At 38.6% G+C, this 16,774-nt stretch overlaps 1 protein-coding gene across 3 annotated transcripts in view; it reads left to right on the top strand.

The window, feature by feature from the left end:
* The window catches only part of LOC103469992 (ADP-ribosylation factor-like protein 15), a 113,792-nt gene extending 98,466 nt beyond the window's left edge, over window positions 1-15,326 (top strand). For all 3 annotated transcript variants that reach the window (XM_008418092.2, XM_008418094.2, XM_008418093.2), the window contains exon 5: window positions 13,534-15,326. In XM_008418092.2, coding sequence (XP_008416314.1) covers window positions 13,534-13,686 — 153 coding nt within the window. In that variant the 3' untranslated portion in view covers window positions 13,687-15,326. The remainder of the gene's footprint in view (window positions 1-13,533) is intronic.
* The last annotated feature ends 1,448 nt before the right edge of the window (window positions 15,327-16,774 follow it).

Raw genomic sequence — 16,774 nt, forward strand, 5'->3', positions numbered from 1 at the left:
GGTGGTCCGTCCCCATGGGAGGTTAAGGGGCACTTTGGGTGAGAGGGCAGTTGGCAGGTTGTGTGGGCACTGTGCACGCCTTTTCCCATAGCCGGCGTCAAATGCCGCTGAACCCTGACCCCAACGGGTCTTCACTCTCAAAATCGACGTGGAACGCAATTCAGGCTGCCAGACCCTATTCAGGACAGGACTTTCCACTGGAGGAGAAAGGAACGCCCCCACCCCAATTGTGGATACTGGCCTTCCCTTTGTCTGCTGGTCAAGCAGGGTCGGACGACCGGCCGCCACTAGCTAGAACAAGACTTCCGAAAAGCCTATTCAGCATGTGATCTGACCCCCAGGATCCAGTGCTGACTCACATGGATCAAACGCTGGGAATCTCCGGGGGTTCTCTTCCATTGAGGTTTTCATCTATTGAAATGTACTCTTTTCACAACTCAAAATGACAGTTTTTTTTCCCCCTCAAGTTGGATACCATGGCACTGGCTTCCAAATTCAGGGATCCTGGAAGAGTTGCGTCTATCTCCTTTCAAAGTTAGGTCATTTCAACTTCAGTTTCTTATTACCAATCTGTGTGAACTTTCTGGTGACAATTAATAGGCAGTAGCAATTCCTCCATGGACCAAATTATTCATTTATAAATATTAACATTTTGCTGAAAAAAAAAACATTTAATCTCTGCCTTTCATTCTCAGACTATAGAGAACTATACACATGCACATATACAAAGACTGCATCAGTTATTGGACTTTGCCAAAAGTGCTGGAATTTATCATGGGCTGAGGGTTATGAACAAAGGCAGCGGTTTCATTATATCGCTCGGATCACCCATTAGGGCTGTCACGTTTTATTAGAAGTTCAAACATTCGCTGCAGCGTGGGGAAACTTTGAATTTCAATGACCCTCTCCAGTTCGCTATTTATATTCAAAAAGCTCCTCAGATCTGTAAATTTTAGCAAAAAAAAAAGTTTCAGAAGTTTTTTGTATTTTTGTCTTGCAGAATTTGTGGAAATAATGAAATTAAGTCGTTCTGACTTCTTGTTAATTCAATTAAAGATTAAATATTGGTAATGTTATCCTTCCATCTAAGTCAGAACCGGTCAGCTTCAACCACAAAATTGTGAGGAACTGTGAGCCACACTATTAAAATCCCAAACTGGATCAACATATCACTGCATAAATTTCACTCATCCATTCATTAGTTTAGAGCACAAACAAAAACAGAGCCAAGCATTGAACCTGGGAAGGAAACACATCAGAGAACATGCATATTAACCAAGACAAGGAAGCTTCTCATTACATCTGTTATGAACTATGAGAGCTACTTAAAGAGAGCGGCTCAAAAAAATATCCTTATCATAGGATCAGCGTGCACAATAGTAATATTGCAAGGGATTCGTCAAAATGCCATAGATTAATATCTTATTAAAAAATCTAATCCATATATATAGAAATTACCTAATGTAAGAAAGTATGTTACAGAAAACAAGGTCAAAGAAACGTTGATTTTAAACTTCTGAGACCCCCATTGTATATTATTAGTATTAGTACGGGTGGTTTTGTGTGAATGTGTTTTCAGAGTCCAACCCAATGCATGGTTAAATCACTGCAGAAGAGCAGCAGCACTTTGATTGTAGTGCCGCGTGCTGTGTGCTAAAGCAGGACCCTGCTGCAGCTTTCAAGCTGGTCAACTGTCAGGACTGGAGCGTGAAAAGGGGGGGGCCTTGGAGTGAAAGGGGTGGAGACCGAGGAGGAGGGGTGGCTTGTGACAGACCTCCTGGGTTTTGAGGGCCCTCTGTGTGGGCTGCCACAGCACGGCAGGCTCCTTGAGAAGGAGAGGACAGAAAGGGCGGGCTCAAGTGAAGGTGCCAGCACATTGGCCCCTACAGCAGGGAGCGCGGGCAGAATGCCAGCTCACCCGTTCAAGTCCCATAGACCAGATGTTCCTTGTCATGGAGCTGTTGGCCTTTAATAAATTGAGTTACTTTATGTGTAATACGGCAGGACAAACATGGGCACCCTGTTTCCGTCTGCGCACATGTCCCATTCTCTTAAATCTTTTATTGTAATGGGTCAAATAATGGTGAAGCAGCAATGCCAAGACACTGAATCTGCTAAGTGTTTTTCATTTTAAGCTGGTGAGAGCATGAAATCTTTCCCTATTGCCCTCAACTCTCTAAACTAAAACTTGCATTGCAAAAACACAGAATTATACCAAGTATTTTTGTCTGGTTTCTAGAGCAAATATCTGAGTACACTTAAAATAAGACAAAAATAACTTACAAGTAACTATTTAGCAAGATATATAACCTTGTGAGTTAGCTTTGTCTTATATTATAGATGATGTGAACAATTTTATGTAAAGCTCATTTGCAGTCTCAGTGAACAGTTTATCAATGAAAATAAACACAAAAATATTTAATTTAGTTCAGTTCCAAATATTTAGCTGTTCTTAATTTCACATAATACAAAGGTTTTTGTTTGCTACTAGATTAATCAAAACTGCTAACTTAAAAAACAGAAATATGCAGAAGAAAAACAGAAAAGTTACCATACAATAATGTTGGAATCTGCTGAACCAGATGACAAGTTATTATGTGTCACTTGCTACCTTCTTCTATTAAAGTCTAGAATCCTACATTCTGTTGAAGGGATGATAATCTATTTCCATCCCCATCTTCTAAACATTTTTTTTTCTTTACTATAAAAGTAGAGAACATCATTGTGGAGAATAAATGCAGTAGCATTGTTCCACTTAGCTTGCTGTAGAAAGCTGTTGGTGTCTCTTGTGTATCCTTGATTTACAGCACCTGGGAGAACGGATCTGATCTGGCAGCCAATATTTCCCTTTGAAGCAAAGTATTCTGCAAGTGAATCACTTTGAACCCGCACCAAGGTGAACCCAAGGGAGAACCCGCGGTCTCACCTGTGTGGAACAGAATAGTAAATCCTAAAGGCTCCTCATATATTTTTTTTTCTTTTTACTGTGACACAGGGACTTGGCTTGCAGGGCAGCCACAACTCTTTTTACATACTTCCAAGGCCTTCCAAGTTGATTTCCACAGCCAATGAAAAATGAAACTTATGCCCTTCCTCTTGTCATGCTTCTTCATTTACAAATGCATTGCATGTTTTATAATAGGCCAAGAATCTTGAATTCTGTTTTTAGATTTAGCAAGAAGCCACTAAAGGGGAGCTCAAATCTGATAAATATTATCTATCCTTTTTTTTTTTTTTTTTTTTTTTTTTTTGTCAGAACACATGTAGAAACACTTTGGAGACTTCTTTAAATAGAATGACATTATAATCATGTTGCAGAATTGAAGAGAATGCAAAGACAATTTTTTTGCAGCACTCACATCACAAGGTGCCACAGGAATCTATTACATTGTAGGACTGAAAATACATGTCCTGGTCTAAGATATTTATGCAGAAACAGAAAATCAGTTTATCCAGGCTTTTCTGTTTTCAAGACACAGTTTGTAACCCAGTTAACTAATGCCATTAATTTGGATTTCTGCATAGATTTAACTAAAAACAAACATTTTGAACTTGATATTTCTAGTTTGGGAAAATGTATAATTTACTTGACTAAACTGGATTCTCCATAGTAGCTCATATGGAGCTTGAACATACAAGCTGCTGTAAGGCCGTACTTTGGAAATATATAGCAAATATTTGACTTTAGAGACCTCAGATATTCTGCTTTTGTGAAAACTTGTGCTTCATGCACATCACTATTCTACAGCAGAAGTCTTGTTCACCTCATTACAATATGATTTTCAAGTAGTTGGATATATTATTGGAGAAATATTGTTTTTTTTCATTATTTGATTTTGTTTTGTGAACTCAATTAAAAAGTTAGATTTGACAAAGTTTAGGAAACATAATTTATCCCAGAGGAAAATTTGAATATTCAAAAAAGTTTGTAATATCTGGCAGATTTTAAGGTAGTTTTGCGAATCACCAATACTTTTGGAAATGTAATCAGATTTTGCCTAATGGCAAAAAAAAAAATTGTTTTATTAAAAATGTCTAAAATGTCTTCTTCATGTTTTCTCATCATTTTGAAGTACAATTTTTAAGATTTTTTTTATGGTTAGTTAACACATTAGAAAAGTTTTATATTTGTGAGAAGATTGTAATGCCTTGATTGATGAATCACAGCATAACATCTAAGTCAGTCTGATTAATTACTCTATGTGATGAGAGTAATTAATCAGAGGTAAGTTAACTAGAGAAAACACCAAAAGGTGGTGCTCTTTCTTTCAGTACCTCCACCAAAGGGAACACTTTCACTGAACAGGTGATCAAGTCATTATCTATGTTGAGTAAGACCTCTGACAGTAATCCCCTAAGATGCAAAACCTTTGGTCCATAATTGAAGGTGTTACACTCGTGCTTAAATAGGCTTTAAGTTTTACTTACTGGCCAGTAGGTCGTTTCATTTGACACCTCTGTCAGTTTGTGGTGCAGTGTTTGTTTTTTCACGAGCTTCCTAAGTGTTCCTCTCCTGGGGACCTCCAGGCCCTCTGATGTCTTTAAGACTCTTTAGGTTATCCGGAAAAGCAAACAAAAGAACATTATTATAAGGTGAGGGGATCTCACATTACCCTTCCATTTCAATGTAGCTGCCAGTGTGGGCCACTTTCCAAGTGACTGATATCTTCACAGGGGCCAGCATGTCAGGGGATGGCGTAATTGATTGTCTTGGATATTTGAGTATGCCACTTTCCCTTGTGGACAGACCCACTAATGCTTTCTTCCCAGTCATATAGCTTCCTTGTACTGTGAGGCTTTGACACAATGGTAAAGCTAAGGAAACAAGTGATCACTGGACATCTAGTGGTGTATAAAAAGGTTTTGCCCCCTTCTTAATTCCCCCCCTTTTTTTTGCATGTTTGTCACACCTTAGTATTTCAGAACATCAAATCAGTTTACATATTAGTCAAAGACAACACAAGTAAACCCAAAATACAGTTTTAAATGAAGGTGTTTATTGTTGAGGGGGAGGAAAAATGCAAACACACATGGCTCTGTGTGAAAAAAACTGATCACCTCATAAACCTAATAACTGGTTCAGCTAACCTGAACATCAACAACTCTGCAATCAAGCGTTTGAGATAACTTTCATTGAGTCTTATCCAGCTGTGGAGGAGTTTTGTCCAACTCATCTTTGCAGCATGTTGTATTAATGGCCTTCAGGATGATTTGGTAGACAGCACGATTTTATAGTTCTGTGTTTGCTCAGGTGTGTGGACGCGTTCAAGAGCTGGATGACCATCACCGCATTTTACTGTGTAATATTATTTTTCTGAAAAGCCGTGTTACTATTACAACAAACTGAACAGGACACAGACCTTCTCTCTTCAGTCCAAAGAATGTTTTCCCAAAAGGCTTGGGGATCATCAGGGTGCGTTCTGGAAAAATTTAGATGCGGGCGTAATATTCTTTTTGCTTAACTCTGCCATGTAGGCCATTTCTCTTATGGTGGAGGCATGACCTCTTACCTTCACTGAGGAGAGTGAGGGCTGCAGTTTTTTTGATCTTGTGGTGGAATCATTTGTGACCTCTTGCATGAGTCGTTGCAGCTCTCTTGGGTTAATTGTGCCACTCCTGGGAGGTTTCATCTCTGTGATAAAGACTTTCACTGTGGTCAACTGGAGTCCCAAAGCTTTAGAAATGGTTTTGCAACCCTTTCCAAATTAATCATTCTCAATTCTTTCTCATTTATTCCTGAATTTCTTTGGATCTCTGTATGGTGTCTAGCTTTAGAGGATCATTTGGTGTACTTCACTTTGTCAGGCAAGTTTGGTTTAAGTTACGTCTTGAATGTTTGTCACATTTCTACTTAGTTTTAACTCCTAAGCAAGTTTGAAAAAGAAAATTCTTACAACTAAACATTTTCTAAAAATCATTTTATAATCTTATAATTTCAAAAGAAATGGATTTTTGCTTATTGTGATTCAATTTAGCCCTGGCAGTTTTTCTAGGCTTTTGGAACCTAAGGCGTTTAGCAGAGCTCAACTCAGCAAAACAGCTTTTCCCAAATGAGAAATTAAGAGCTGACAGTAGACGTCATTGAGGTCTCTTTCGCAATATCTTTCTGCCGTAGGAGTTTGTCCAGCTAATATGCATCTGTTCCATCTGGCTTCACTGTTACACTCTGCAAGAACTAACTCTAGATTTCCCAAGTTTGTGAACATAACACAAAACCACTGAACCATAGTGGGAGCTTTTATGAGTATGAACCTGAACATGGTATGTTAGTCATTCTATTGTCTTTGGTCTCTGCCGTTACTCTCAAAATTTACTCATCACAAATATTTCTGCAAATCTGACTTGGAAACATACATGGCCCTTCCGAGGTTTCAAGGTTATTAGGGTTTTGGCTTAATAAAAAAAAAATCTTGTGGCACCACAGATTGCCAAGTTGTCACTTTATCTAAAGCCTAGTTACAATCTCCATCTAATTCATTCTGGTAAATATTAGACCGAACAGGTCCCCTCTTACAGGGACATGCCTGGGGAAACTCCAAAAGAAGGTTTTCAGGAGACTAGCTGGTCAAATTCCTGAATATCCTCAGATGACTCCATTTTAAAAGGAAGCTACAAGATATTTTTGTCTGCCTAACCACTGAGGTACAGGTTTTGCTAAATGCTGAGATGCCTGGTTACATGTTAAGATCTTTGTGAAGTTTTTAGTTTCATACAAATGTGTACATCAACCTTTGACATAAAACACAATTCTTGACAGTTGACCCTGTAATGTAGGGCTTTTACATGAGTACGCTTATTAGACTTTCTTAGGGCCTTATTATTTTATGGAATTGGAGGCATGTTGTATAAAGTGCTCTGGGATAATTTAATGCTTGAAGTTGGTTCTGGGATGCAAGGAAAGTTGATTTTGTTTGTCAGAATCAAGAACAGAGACGTATGGGCCCTGCAACACATTCTTGGTCTGAGATTTGTCTATTCTTCCCATGTATTTTCAGCAGACATCATCATATAACCTCTAAATCTATAAATGAGCTTCCTGCCTGTTGACTTCTTTTTCTGCCCCCTGTCTCTGGTTGGCTTAGTTAGTCAGATGGCCAGAATAGAGCTCTGTAGAGAACTATTAAAACTCTTTTAATTCTGCCAGGATATCCTCTTGACTTGGCATGATGCCGACTGCGGCCGTCACATGAAGTAATCTGGCATAAGTGATGGAGCCACTGAAAGCACGTGCCATGCATGCCCCTTTGCCATCTTAAGAAGTCTGAGGTATTCCTGCCACAGTTGGAGCTTAAGCTTAGCTGACTAACCATGCAGTTACTGGGTCACAAACTATCGAACCAAACAATGCATATCTAATGAGGAGACATTTTCCACAGACCCGTTTTCCACCATGGTCATTTCTGGGTTGACTATTTTAATACGCTTGTAAAATTTATGATGACAGTTTTAAATATTTCTTGAAGAAGCTTACACAGTCCTCAGCCAAGTTTATTTCAGTTGCTGTCCTGCAGATACCCCAGTTACATATTTAGGTTACTTGACATACTTTGCCAGGTTGCCTAGCACCTCTACCCCATTCTTTGAAGTCAGGTGTTTATGTGACAATAACTTGTAGATAACTTTTTTCTGCATTGCCAAACTTTACTAGTATTCTGGTGTTAAAGAGATTAAAACAGAATTACAATATGTCAAATCTCAAACCTTTTGCCGGTTCTAAACATTCGCTTAGTAAAGTAGTTTCCCTTTATTACCTTCTGTGAGGATTTTCTTGACTTTAATGTCTCTAAAATCAATTTGTTACTATCAGAGATTAGTTTAAAGTTTTGGACGCCTTTATCTATGAATAAATCTCTTTCTTCCATGTGCATTGTAAGGCCCTACATGGACTGTATGACCTAGAAGAAGCTAGATTGGATGACCTAATGGTCATCCTCGAAGCCATCTGGCAACCCAGGTCTTGTTTGGCTTACCCATCCTGCTGCCTCACGCAATTCCTTAAGCAAGCATAAGTGTGCTTAGGAGGACTTAATCTCAGGGAAACTGGTTTGGGCGTCACTTGTTGACTTTCGGAGTGGGTAGACACCGGCTGTTAGGTCATGGGGTTCCTTCAGACACGTAAAAACTGAGGCTTGATTTTAACAACGTGTCCTCTCAGTCTGTTGTAGGATTTAAATCTTTGGGTTCTCATTGAAATCCTGCCCTTGCAAAGTCACTCTTTGTAAGCTTAAACTAATCAAGTAATTATTTAACACTCCAGCTTCTTGAGTTGTACAGTATCATTAGTTGTGTTCTGTAGAAGGCTGGCAGATACGTACCGCCAGCCAATTATTCAAGCAGGGGAAGTTAGAGAAGCTCTAGCCTGCCTGCACACAGAGGTACGTAACTCTTGGCCTTTTGACTGTCTGTCAGTGCAGAGGCCAGTGTCTTCCAGAAGAGGGCCTTGGTTACAGGCACACGAGTCAACCAACCAACCAACCAACCAACCAACCAGCCAGCCAGCCAGCCAGCCAGACAGGCAGCCAGCCACACCGTCTGCAGTCCAGGTCTGGGGCTAGAGCCTGGACTAGGGCAGCTCAAGTTACCCAGACAGATTTGTTAACACTGTTTGGGTCCACTCAGCTTTCTAGCCAGGCTTCTGAGCCAAACGCGGCTGAGGTGACTTAATCTGTCATTAAACTCACATTACACCCGAACACAGACTCTGCTCAGGGGGGCAGAGACGGCACTCACTCTCCCACTCGCTGGCACGGCTGGCTGGGTTTAGGCAGACACAAAGAATACATCCCCCTTCCTCCTCCTTCCCATCCTCTTCATGCCACACACCATGGCACAGCTAGACAGCACTGCACAGTCTAGACAAAAGCAATTTCACTTGATGTTGAAAAGTCATTTGGCTGTGTGATGGGTGTCCATGTGGATTTCCTGGTCTTTGCTGTATTCTGCTGGTATACATCTGCTTTTCAGAAGAATGTGCTGTCAAAAATGTTTTTTTTTTTTTTTTCTTCAATTCCATGCTGCTGAACAAAAACCAAATAAAACACACATTTTATTGCTTGCTTTAAAGGACCAGATTTGAATTCTGCTTGCTTTCAATTTGCTGAAAATGAGAGAAAAAAACTCATTTTATGAATCTTAAATAAATTTCAGTTTTAAAGAGTTTTAAATACAGCCAGATATTATATAGCAGGTCTTAAAAAAAATGTAAAAATGTTAATTTGTGGCTTCTGCCATCAATGTTTTTGAGGAATATGCTGGTGTATTTTTTTGTGTATTTTTTATTTTTATTTTTTTTTCATAATTTCTTCCTCTGGTATAGGTATTCCATTTTATATTGTGGAACAAAAGTACTTGTGACACTTTCGAAAAAGTATTTACTCCTCAGAGTTCTGTTTTTTTCTCTTTTTTTTTTCTTTTTTTGTACAAATTAAATATTTCACATTATCAAACCAGTTTTGATAATCTAAATAACCTCAGTAAAATTCAAAGAACAGTTTCCCAAAAAATATTTTATTTAGAAAGCGATAAACAAGACAACCTGAGAATCTATGAGAATTGATTGCTCCCTTGTTAAATCATACATTTATTGTGATTAAGATTTATTTTTTGAAAAGTGGAGTTTAACTTCGTTAGAGACCCTGTTACCATCTCTGTATATTAAAAAACAATCACTAAAATACAATCCATCTGACTTCATGAACTAGGCCAGAAGATTTTATAAAAACAATATGTCATATTCTAAATAAAAAAACAAAAACAAATTCAAGTATAGATTGGAAAGTGAAATTATGTACAGATGGGGGAAACATGAGGCAGTGGGAGACCTTCTCAGGAATGCCCAGCAGACCACAGTTACTCAGAGCGCACTGACAACTCTTACAGGTCATCTTTGTAACACCTGGGGTTACAGCAAACCCCAGGTGTTTATGGTTCAACAATAAATCCTGACTGTTTGGGGGCAGATATTCTGTGGACTGACTAGACAAGCTTTGCACCAATCCATTGCCATAAAACTATTACAGCATGTCAGACAAAGAACATCGTGAAACCAGTTCAAAATGTTTTTAAGGTAGCTGTTTCCAGCTGCTTTGCCTCTACAGAATCTGTCTACTTTGGCGTAACAGATGCAACCATGAATTCAGCAATTTATGGTTGTTCTGTTCTACTTGGGTTATGCAGCATAACAATGATCCAAAGCACACCATGAAGTCCACCAATGAATGGCTCTGGGAAAACAATTGAAATTTTGCAGGGTCCTAGTCAAAGTCTGTGGTTAAGACTATATAGCCTTAAGCAGAATGTTAATGGCCAAATCCTCTTCAATGTAACTGAATTAAAACAATTCTGCAAAGAGGCCAGAATTTATCCACAGCAATGTTAAAGATCCGCAAACACCACATGGCCTCATCATTTGAAAACAGCTTTATTTGAATTATCTTTGTTGAATATTAAAAAGTCTTTCATGATCTAAAACATTTAGGTGTGATAATAAAGGCGAAAACAAGCACTTTTTGCAGTAACAAATGTCATTTTAAGTTGACAAAGTTGTTTAAGTTGTGTTTTTAAATAATTCAAATTAGAATTAGAATGATTCTAAAAGTGTCTTGAAATACTTAAATTGAGCTTTTTGGGACTATAAATTTTCTGATCTTGTTTTTTGTTTTATTTTAATTTCTGCTAACTACTTCTATTTATGACTTCTACACTATTATACAAAACTACAGTGTTACCCAAATAGTTCTAAAAATATGCATGAAAAAGTTTGACATACTGCTAAATTATTCAGACAGTTTTTAGGATTTTGCTCTGATGCAAACATTTGTCTCTGCACATTTTGTCACCTGTCATCAGGCAAACAGGAGGAGATAGCTTGAGCAAAACCTTCTTTTACTCTCAGCTTGAAAATGTCAAATTCCCTCACAACATGCAGGACGATCAGTGGAGGTCTGGGACATTGTTTCCCTCTGCCTGAGATTTGTTTTTACCTAACAGCTGGTTCTGCTTCCTCCACAAACCTTCCTGCTCCCCTGCTGTCAAGAGCTGCCAAAAGCCAACATATGAACTTTATAATCAACCGTTACACAGAGCAGTGCCAAGCCAACATGCCAAATATTTTTCACATGAAGCGGCTGCTTTGTTTCATTTAGTCCTCATCTGTTCGACTGTGTTGGTTTTATTTGTTAGTTTACATCGTCGTCAAGACACGTCTGCAGAAATCAAAGCTGATTTTAACTCCTAATTGGCTGAGATGAGGTGACATTGATATAAACATCTTAGTCTTATTTAAACTTTATTTTACTCAACTTCATTAAACCTCATGCCAGCTTCTACCTCCAGGGTCCCTGTACAGTGTTCAATAGTCTGGAAATTGACTTTATAATTTTCTGGGATGAGCAAAAAAGATGTGTAAAGAAAAAAAAAACAAATTGATTTTTCTCTTGATTTATATTTTACATCTGTGTAATTTGTCACAGCATGGCTTACATTTTTATAAAATTTGTTTTGCTGTCCCAAGAACGAACAGATAAATGCTCCCGGTGCACTCATTCTAAAATTGAAAAATGTCCATTTTGCAACTTTTCAGATCACAGTTTAAAGCTAAAACCATGGTTCTTCACTTGAATGTGGTGTAGACTCCAATCTCATTGTAGTTAGTCTAGATCAGTGGTTCTTAACCTTTTTTGAGGTACCGAACCCACCAGTTTCATATGCGCATTCACTGAACCCTTCTGTAGTGATAAATAAAATATGATTTTTTTCCCCCAAATTCAAGACTCAGGGGTGACTCTAGTTGGGTCACCCCTAACTAGAGTCTAGTTGGGTCACCCCAGGATCACTAAGTCTACTTAAAAGGTAGAGTCTCTGAGAACAGTTCTTCAAAATATAGTCAGTGTTTTCAGCAAAGTTGAGCTGACTGTCCAGGAATGACCCACGGTATTTAAAATGTGCCACAGTTTAAACAGGCTGGCCATCGAGAGAAACTGGAACCACTTTAAGGTCTTGTTTAGATCATTTAATTAGCTCTATATTCTTAAGAGAATGAACAATTAATAAGAAATACTTTGCGGTATTCTGATTATATTTATATTATAATCAGAATAATCATATTTATATTAGTTGTGTTACCACCCTCACGCCACTAGAGGCAGTACCAACCCCGAAAAGATGCGACTAAAGAGAAGATTTAGAAGTTCACCGAAAGCTACAGAATTTGGTAAAAACTGTGAGCTTTGCTGAAGTAATTAAAGACACAAGTTCAAATCCATGCTGAGAGTGGAGCTCCTTCAATCAAGGCTCCTCTGCAGCTCTGATTGGCTAAGCAATGTAACGTGATCCTCTGCAGCAAGTGATGGCAAAGCGGCGCGTCATCACGACTTTACACAAGTGTGTCTTTACCTCCGCGGCAGAGGCTCCGCCGAACCCCTGAGACCGACTCACCGAACCCCTGGGGTTCGATCGATCCCAGGTTAAGATCCACTGATCTAGATGCAATGAAATAAATAAAACAGTTTCTTTTACTGCACTGCTAAATTGGAAGTGTTGTACTCTTTGATTGATTTGTGAAACACACAAACATTAAAATCAATCAATTACTTGTGTTTGTAAAAGCCCAGAATATAAAAAAAAATAATAAAAAAAGATAAAACTGAAAAATGGATGGAAAATGTTGGAATTGTGTATTGTGTGTTTTTAACCAGATAAAATATTTAGGAAGAAAATCGATGCTGTTCACCTTAAGTCCTGTTTCTTATACAACTCTTACAGTTTGGAAAAGGGAAACATTTTGATATTTTGAAATGCAAGTCTGGAAAAATATTACATTTTGAGATGAAAGATGTCTTTTAACTAAAGTACCTCTGATGCATTTCATTAGAAGATTACTACACGAATATTATTTTGTCTTTAAAAACAGACACAATCACATTAATTGCAATTAATCAATTATTGAAATAATTGACTATTTTACTCATCAAATAATCGTTAATTAGCATTTACTAACTCTAAAATAAACCCATTGAAAAAAACACTCAGAGCTGAAATTAAGCCTGAACAACTGAACAAAAATATACACTTTATATATTGGATGAAAACACTTCTTGGCATGTAAATATGTTCTACCCACTGCTCCTCAAATTGCATAGTTTTAGCTTCACCTGGTTCAAATTCTGCAAAATTATTACTTGGTTAATTAAAAAAAAAAATCTATAAATCAGCCCCACACTACATTGATGTTAAGTGAAGCAGAAATAGTTTATTTCAGCATTTATTTAACTGTATATGCATTCTTTGTTATCTTATTGTGCTTTTGGCAATTACATCTTCATCTTCTTAAAAAAAACAAAGAATTGAATTATTTCTGCATCTGCATTTGTACATATATTTTGTATTGTATTAAAAGAGGTTAAGTGGTTAATTGAAAAATCATCAGACTCATCGATTACAAAAATAATTAACTCCAGCCCTAATATCAATTATTTGACTCTTTTTAATGCGACAGAACGGTGTAATTTGATCTCCTTGCACTTCTGTTTGCAGATAAAGAAATACTTTGAGCTGGAGCCGCTGGCGAGAGGAAAGCGATGGATCCTGGAGGGCTGCACTGTTGACAACATGGAGTCAGTGAAGGAGAGTTTTGGTCAGCTCATCGGCCTACTGGAGGACAAGGAAACGGAGCCGGCGAGGATATGATGTTAACGCACGTCAGCGGCTGCCGACCGCCGCGTCCTGCCGGTGCCCACTTCCACACACCTGAGCAAGCACAGACACAAATCACACAGGAAAACGCAACAGATGTCGGCCACTCTTTGTGATGAATATTGTATGTTGTCCTCCCTCCGCCGCGGTCTCGGTTTTCACATCGGAATAGTGAACCAGGGCATCAGTCGAGCCCTGCAGACTGACAGAAGAGAGCCACCCTTAGAGCCACCCAGACTCAGAGAAAAGTCTCTGAAGTCTGCCAACAATGGAAACCTTGTTTACTACTGTTTGTGCCATTGTTATGTGATCAAAGGCGTTTAGGACATTTAGAAAGTCTGTAGTCAGCATTAAACACTAACACACACTCTAAAGCACACACACACATACACACCCACAGAGACATGAAACTAAGTGGAGCCCAGATTGATATGTTTAGCATCTCCACTAATTGCTTTGCAAGATGTTTGAGAGAGCACGGTTGATGTTCTTTTCCATTGAGAAGTACTGTATGCTGTAAAGTCTGCTTCTCCTTTGACTCTACAACAACACATGTTGTTGTGTGAAGGGAGTGCATAGCCTGAAGCCCTGTGTTCTGTACGGTAGTTACCTGTAATCCGAGTAGCGTAGTCTGAGTATCTCATGGAGTATTATGTAGATGCAAACAAGCAATTTGCTGTGTAACCGCACACGAGTACAAACTACTAACCGAGTGACCGAAAGCAACGCTGGGAGGAAGTCTGAGGGCTTTTATAAATGTGCGATTTAGGTTATATTTTATAGCTTCTGTATGTTAATCTCGTAAAGCAGCGTTCTGATTTGTTTTTGAAGTGTCTGTATGTCTCAAATCAAAGACCAAAAAAAAAGAAAGAAAGAAAAGTTGATTGACTGAGCTGGTTATAGCCACAACGTGGGGCAATGTAATTAATTTTGTGTCTTTTTAGTGTTGAGCAATGTCAGATTTGTTTTTATTTTATTTGTACTGCATCTTCTTTCCTTTCCTTTTTCTATTTGACATAACCTCTCAACACTAGCTGGTGACTGGAGTTTCTCATCATGCCCCAATACAAACTATCAATCAGCCGCAGCAACAGCTGCATCTGACAAGTCCCTGTCCGACACCCTAATGCCTTCCAACTGTCTGGAGACCCCCCCTGCCCCCCCCCAACCCCCGTCTGCTGTTTATCGCGCGTACACCCCCCACCTCGTCCCGAGCAGCTCCAACCCGACTCTGCTCCACATTCCCGTTGCCGCTCGATGAGCTTTTTTATCTCAGATGTCATTTCAAGTGAACGGCGTATCATTTAGGAAGAGTCGCCTTCACTGTGCCACGAGTGTCGGGTTATCTCTGAGAATAACGCTAAAAAAAATCAGCAGGTTGTTTAGTCATCATGTTTGTTTTTTTTTGGTTGTTTGTTTTTTAAGGGGGGGGGTTTGTTTTGTTTTGTTTTTTGTACCTGAATGGAGAACTAAGTGAAATTGTTTGCTTCAATGCACATATGGATTTCTTAACCAAGGATTAAACCAGAGTCAGACTTCTCATGTCGTCTGCTCACCAAAATCAAAAATATGTGCATTCAGCTGTGCATCATGATGTCCAAGGTTGAAATTAAACTTTTGAAATTGAAAACAAATGTTGCATTTTGAGCTGTTAATGTGGATTTGAAACATGTTAAGTCTACCACTTACGTGTACAGGTATTCCAGAAGAAGCACTATAAAATTAATGTCACTTGTCTTTACTAATATGATGTTTAAGGGTTTAAAGATGATGTCGACCTATTCCTACATGAACGTCTTTAGAAGTAGTCTGAGTGAAACACCTGGTTACCTGAATGGGTCATTTTCTCTCCATTCCTCTTATTAATTCACCAAACCGTCTTGTGGGAATCCGATACCCTAAATAATAATCAGAAAAGTCCAGATGAATGAGAGGAGTTCAACCCAAAATAAAAAAATAAAAAAATGTGGTTAAAGAGGAGCAGCTGAAGAAAGAGCAGGAAGTTAACCAACTGAGTAAAATGCTTCACAATGATTCAGGCTTGTTTGTCACAGTTCCAGGAGCCTCATGTGCAGCCCGAGTGTACCCATAAAAACATGGCCCTCGCTTTGTGAAACCACATAACAAGTCAGATTTATTATTAACGATATAACAGTGGAAATGTGTGCAACCCCACGCCAGCCTCAAGTCTGGCCTTCCCACATTTCTGGGGTTTTTACCCCATGAGTGACACTTAAAGAGAACACTGGGAATCTATTAATGACCGGACAGCCATTATGCACACCAGAAACACATGAGAAATGATTATTACATCTAAGTACATGAATGGATATAAAAAGTATGCACATTGTGGTGCAGGAATTACTTTTGTAACACAACAGCTTTAGCTTTATGAGAGTATATTGTAGACAATATGGTGCGAAGAGCAGGGTTGCTAAGTTACTGAAAATGTCTGGAAAACTTTACAGGGGAAGTTAGCTGGGAAATTAAAAGTAGCTTTAAGGTATTTTAGAGAAACTAAAATGTCTATACATAAATGACACCATTGTCATTGAATTAAATTCATAAAGACTTCATTTATTCCAAAGGAATTCATCCAAATATCTTCTAAAGAGTTGTGGATAATGATGCTGTGGGAAGGATATCCAGAAGCAGTCAGGCTTGCAGTGAATCTGGAAATGCCTCTGACTGAAGAATGTTTTTGTACAACAGTCTCATGAGTGTCATGACATACCAAGAGCTCAGTTTGTGGGCAACAGAGATAATATTGCACGGTAACATGTCCAGGATGATACCATCAATTGTTGGCAAGCGCCGCTAATCCACCTCATTTGCTTTTGCCACTTCTCTTTAACTCTCTGTCTATATTGTTGATCCAGGCAGAGACATGTAGTCGCGAACATGATGGTTTCTTTTTGATTGTGGTTCTGCATCCACAAAACCTCTTTTTTTTTTTATCAACTCCTCTGAGAGACTCAGAGTCGAGGTTTTAGTCGAACCTTTTAGATGCTAATTAGCTGCTACCAGTTGTAAAACAAAAAAAACCAACAACGGCTTGTTTCCACGATTACACATCACCACA

Source organism: Poecilia reticulata, linkage group LG9, assembly GCF_000633615.1.
Source record: "Poecilia reticulata strain Guanapo linkage group LG9, Guppy_female_1.0+MT, whole genome shotgun sequence".
NCBI classification, from domain to species: Eukaryota; Metazoa; Chordata; class Actinopteri; order Cyprinodontiformes; family Poeciliidae; genus Poecilia; species Poecilia reticulata.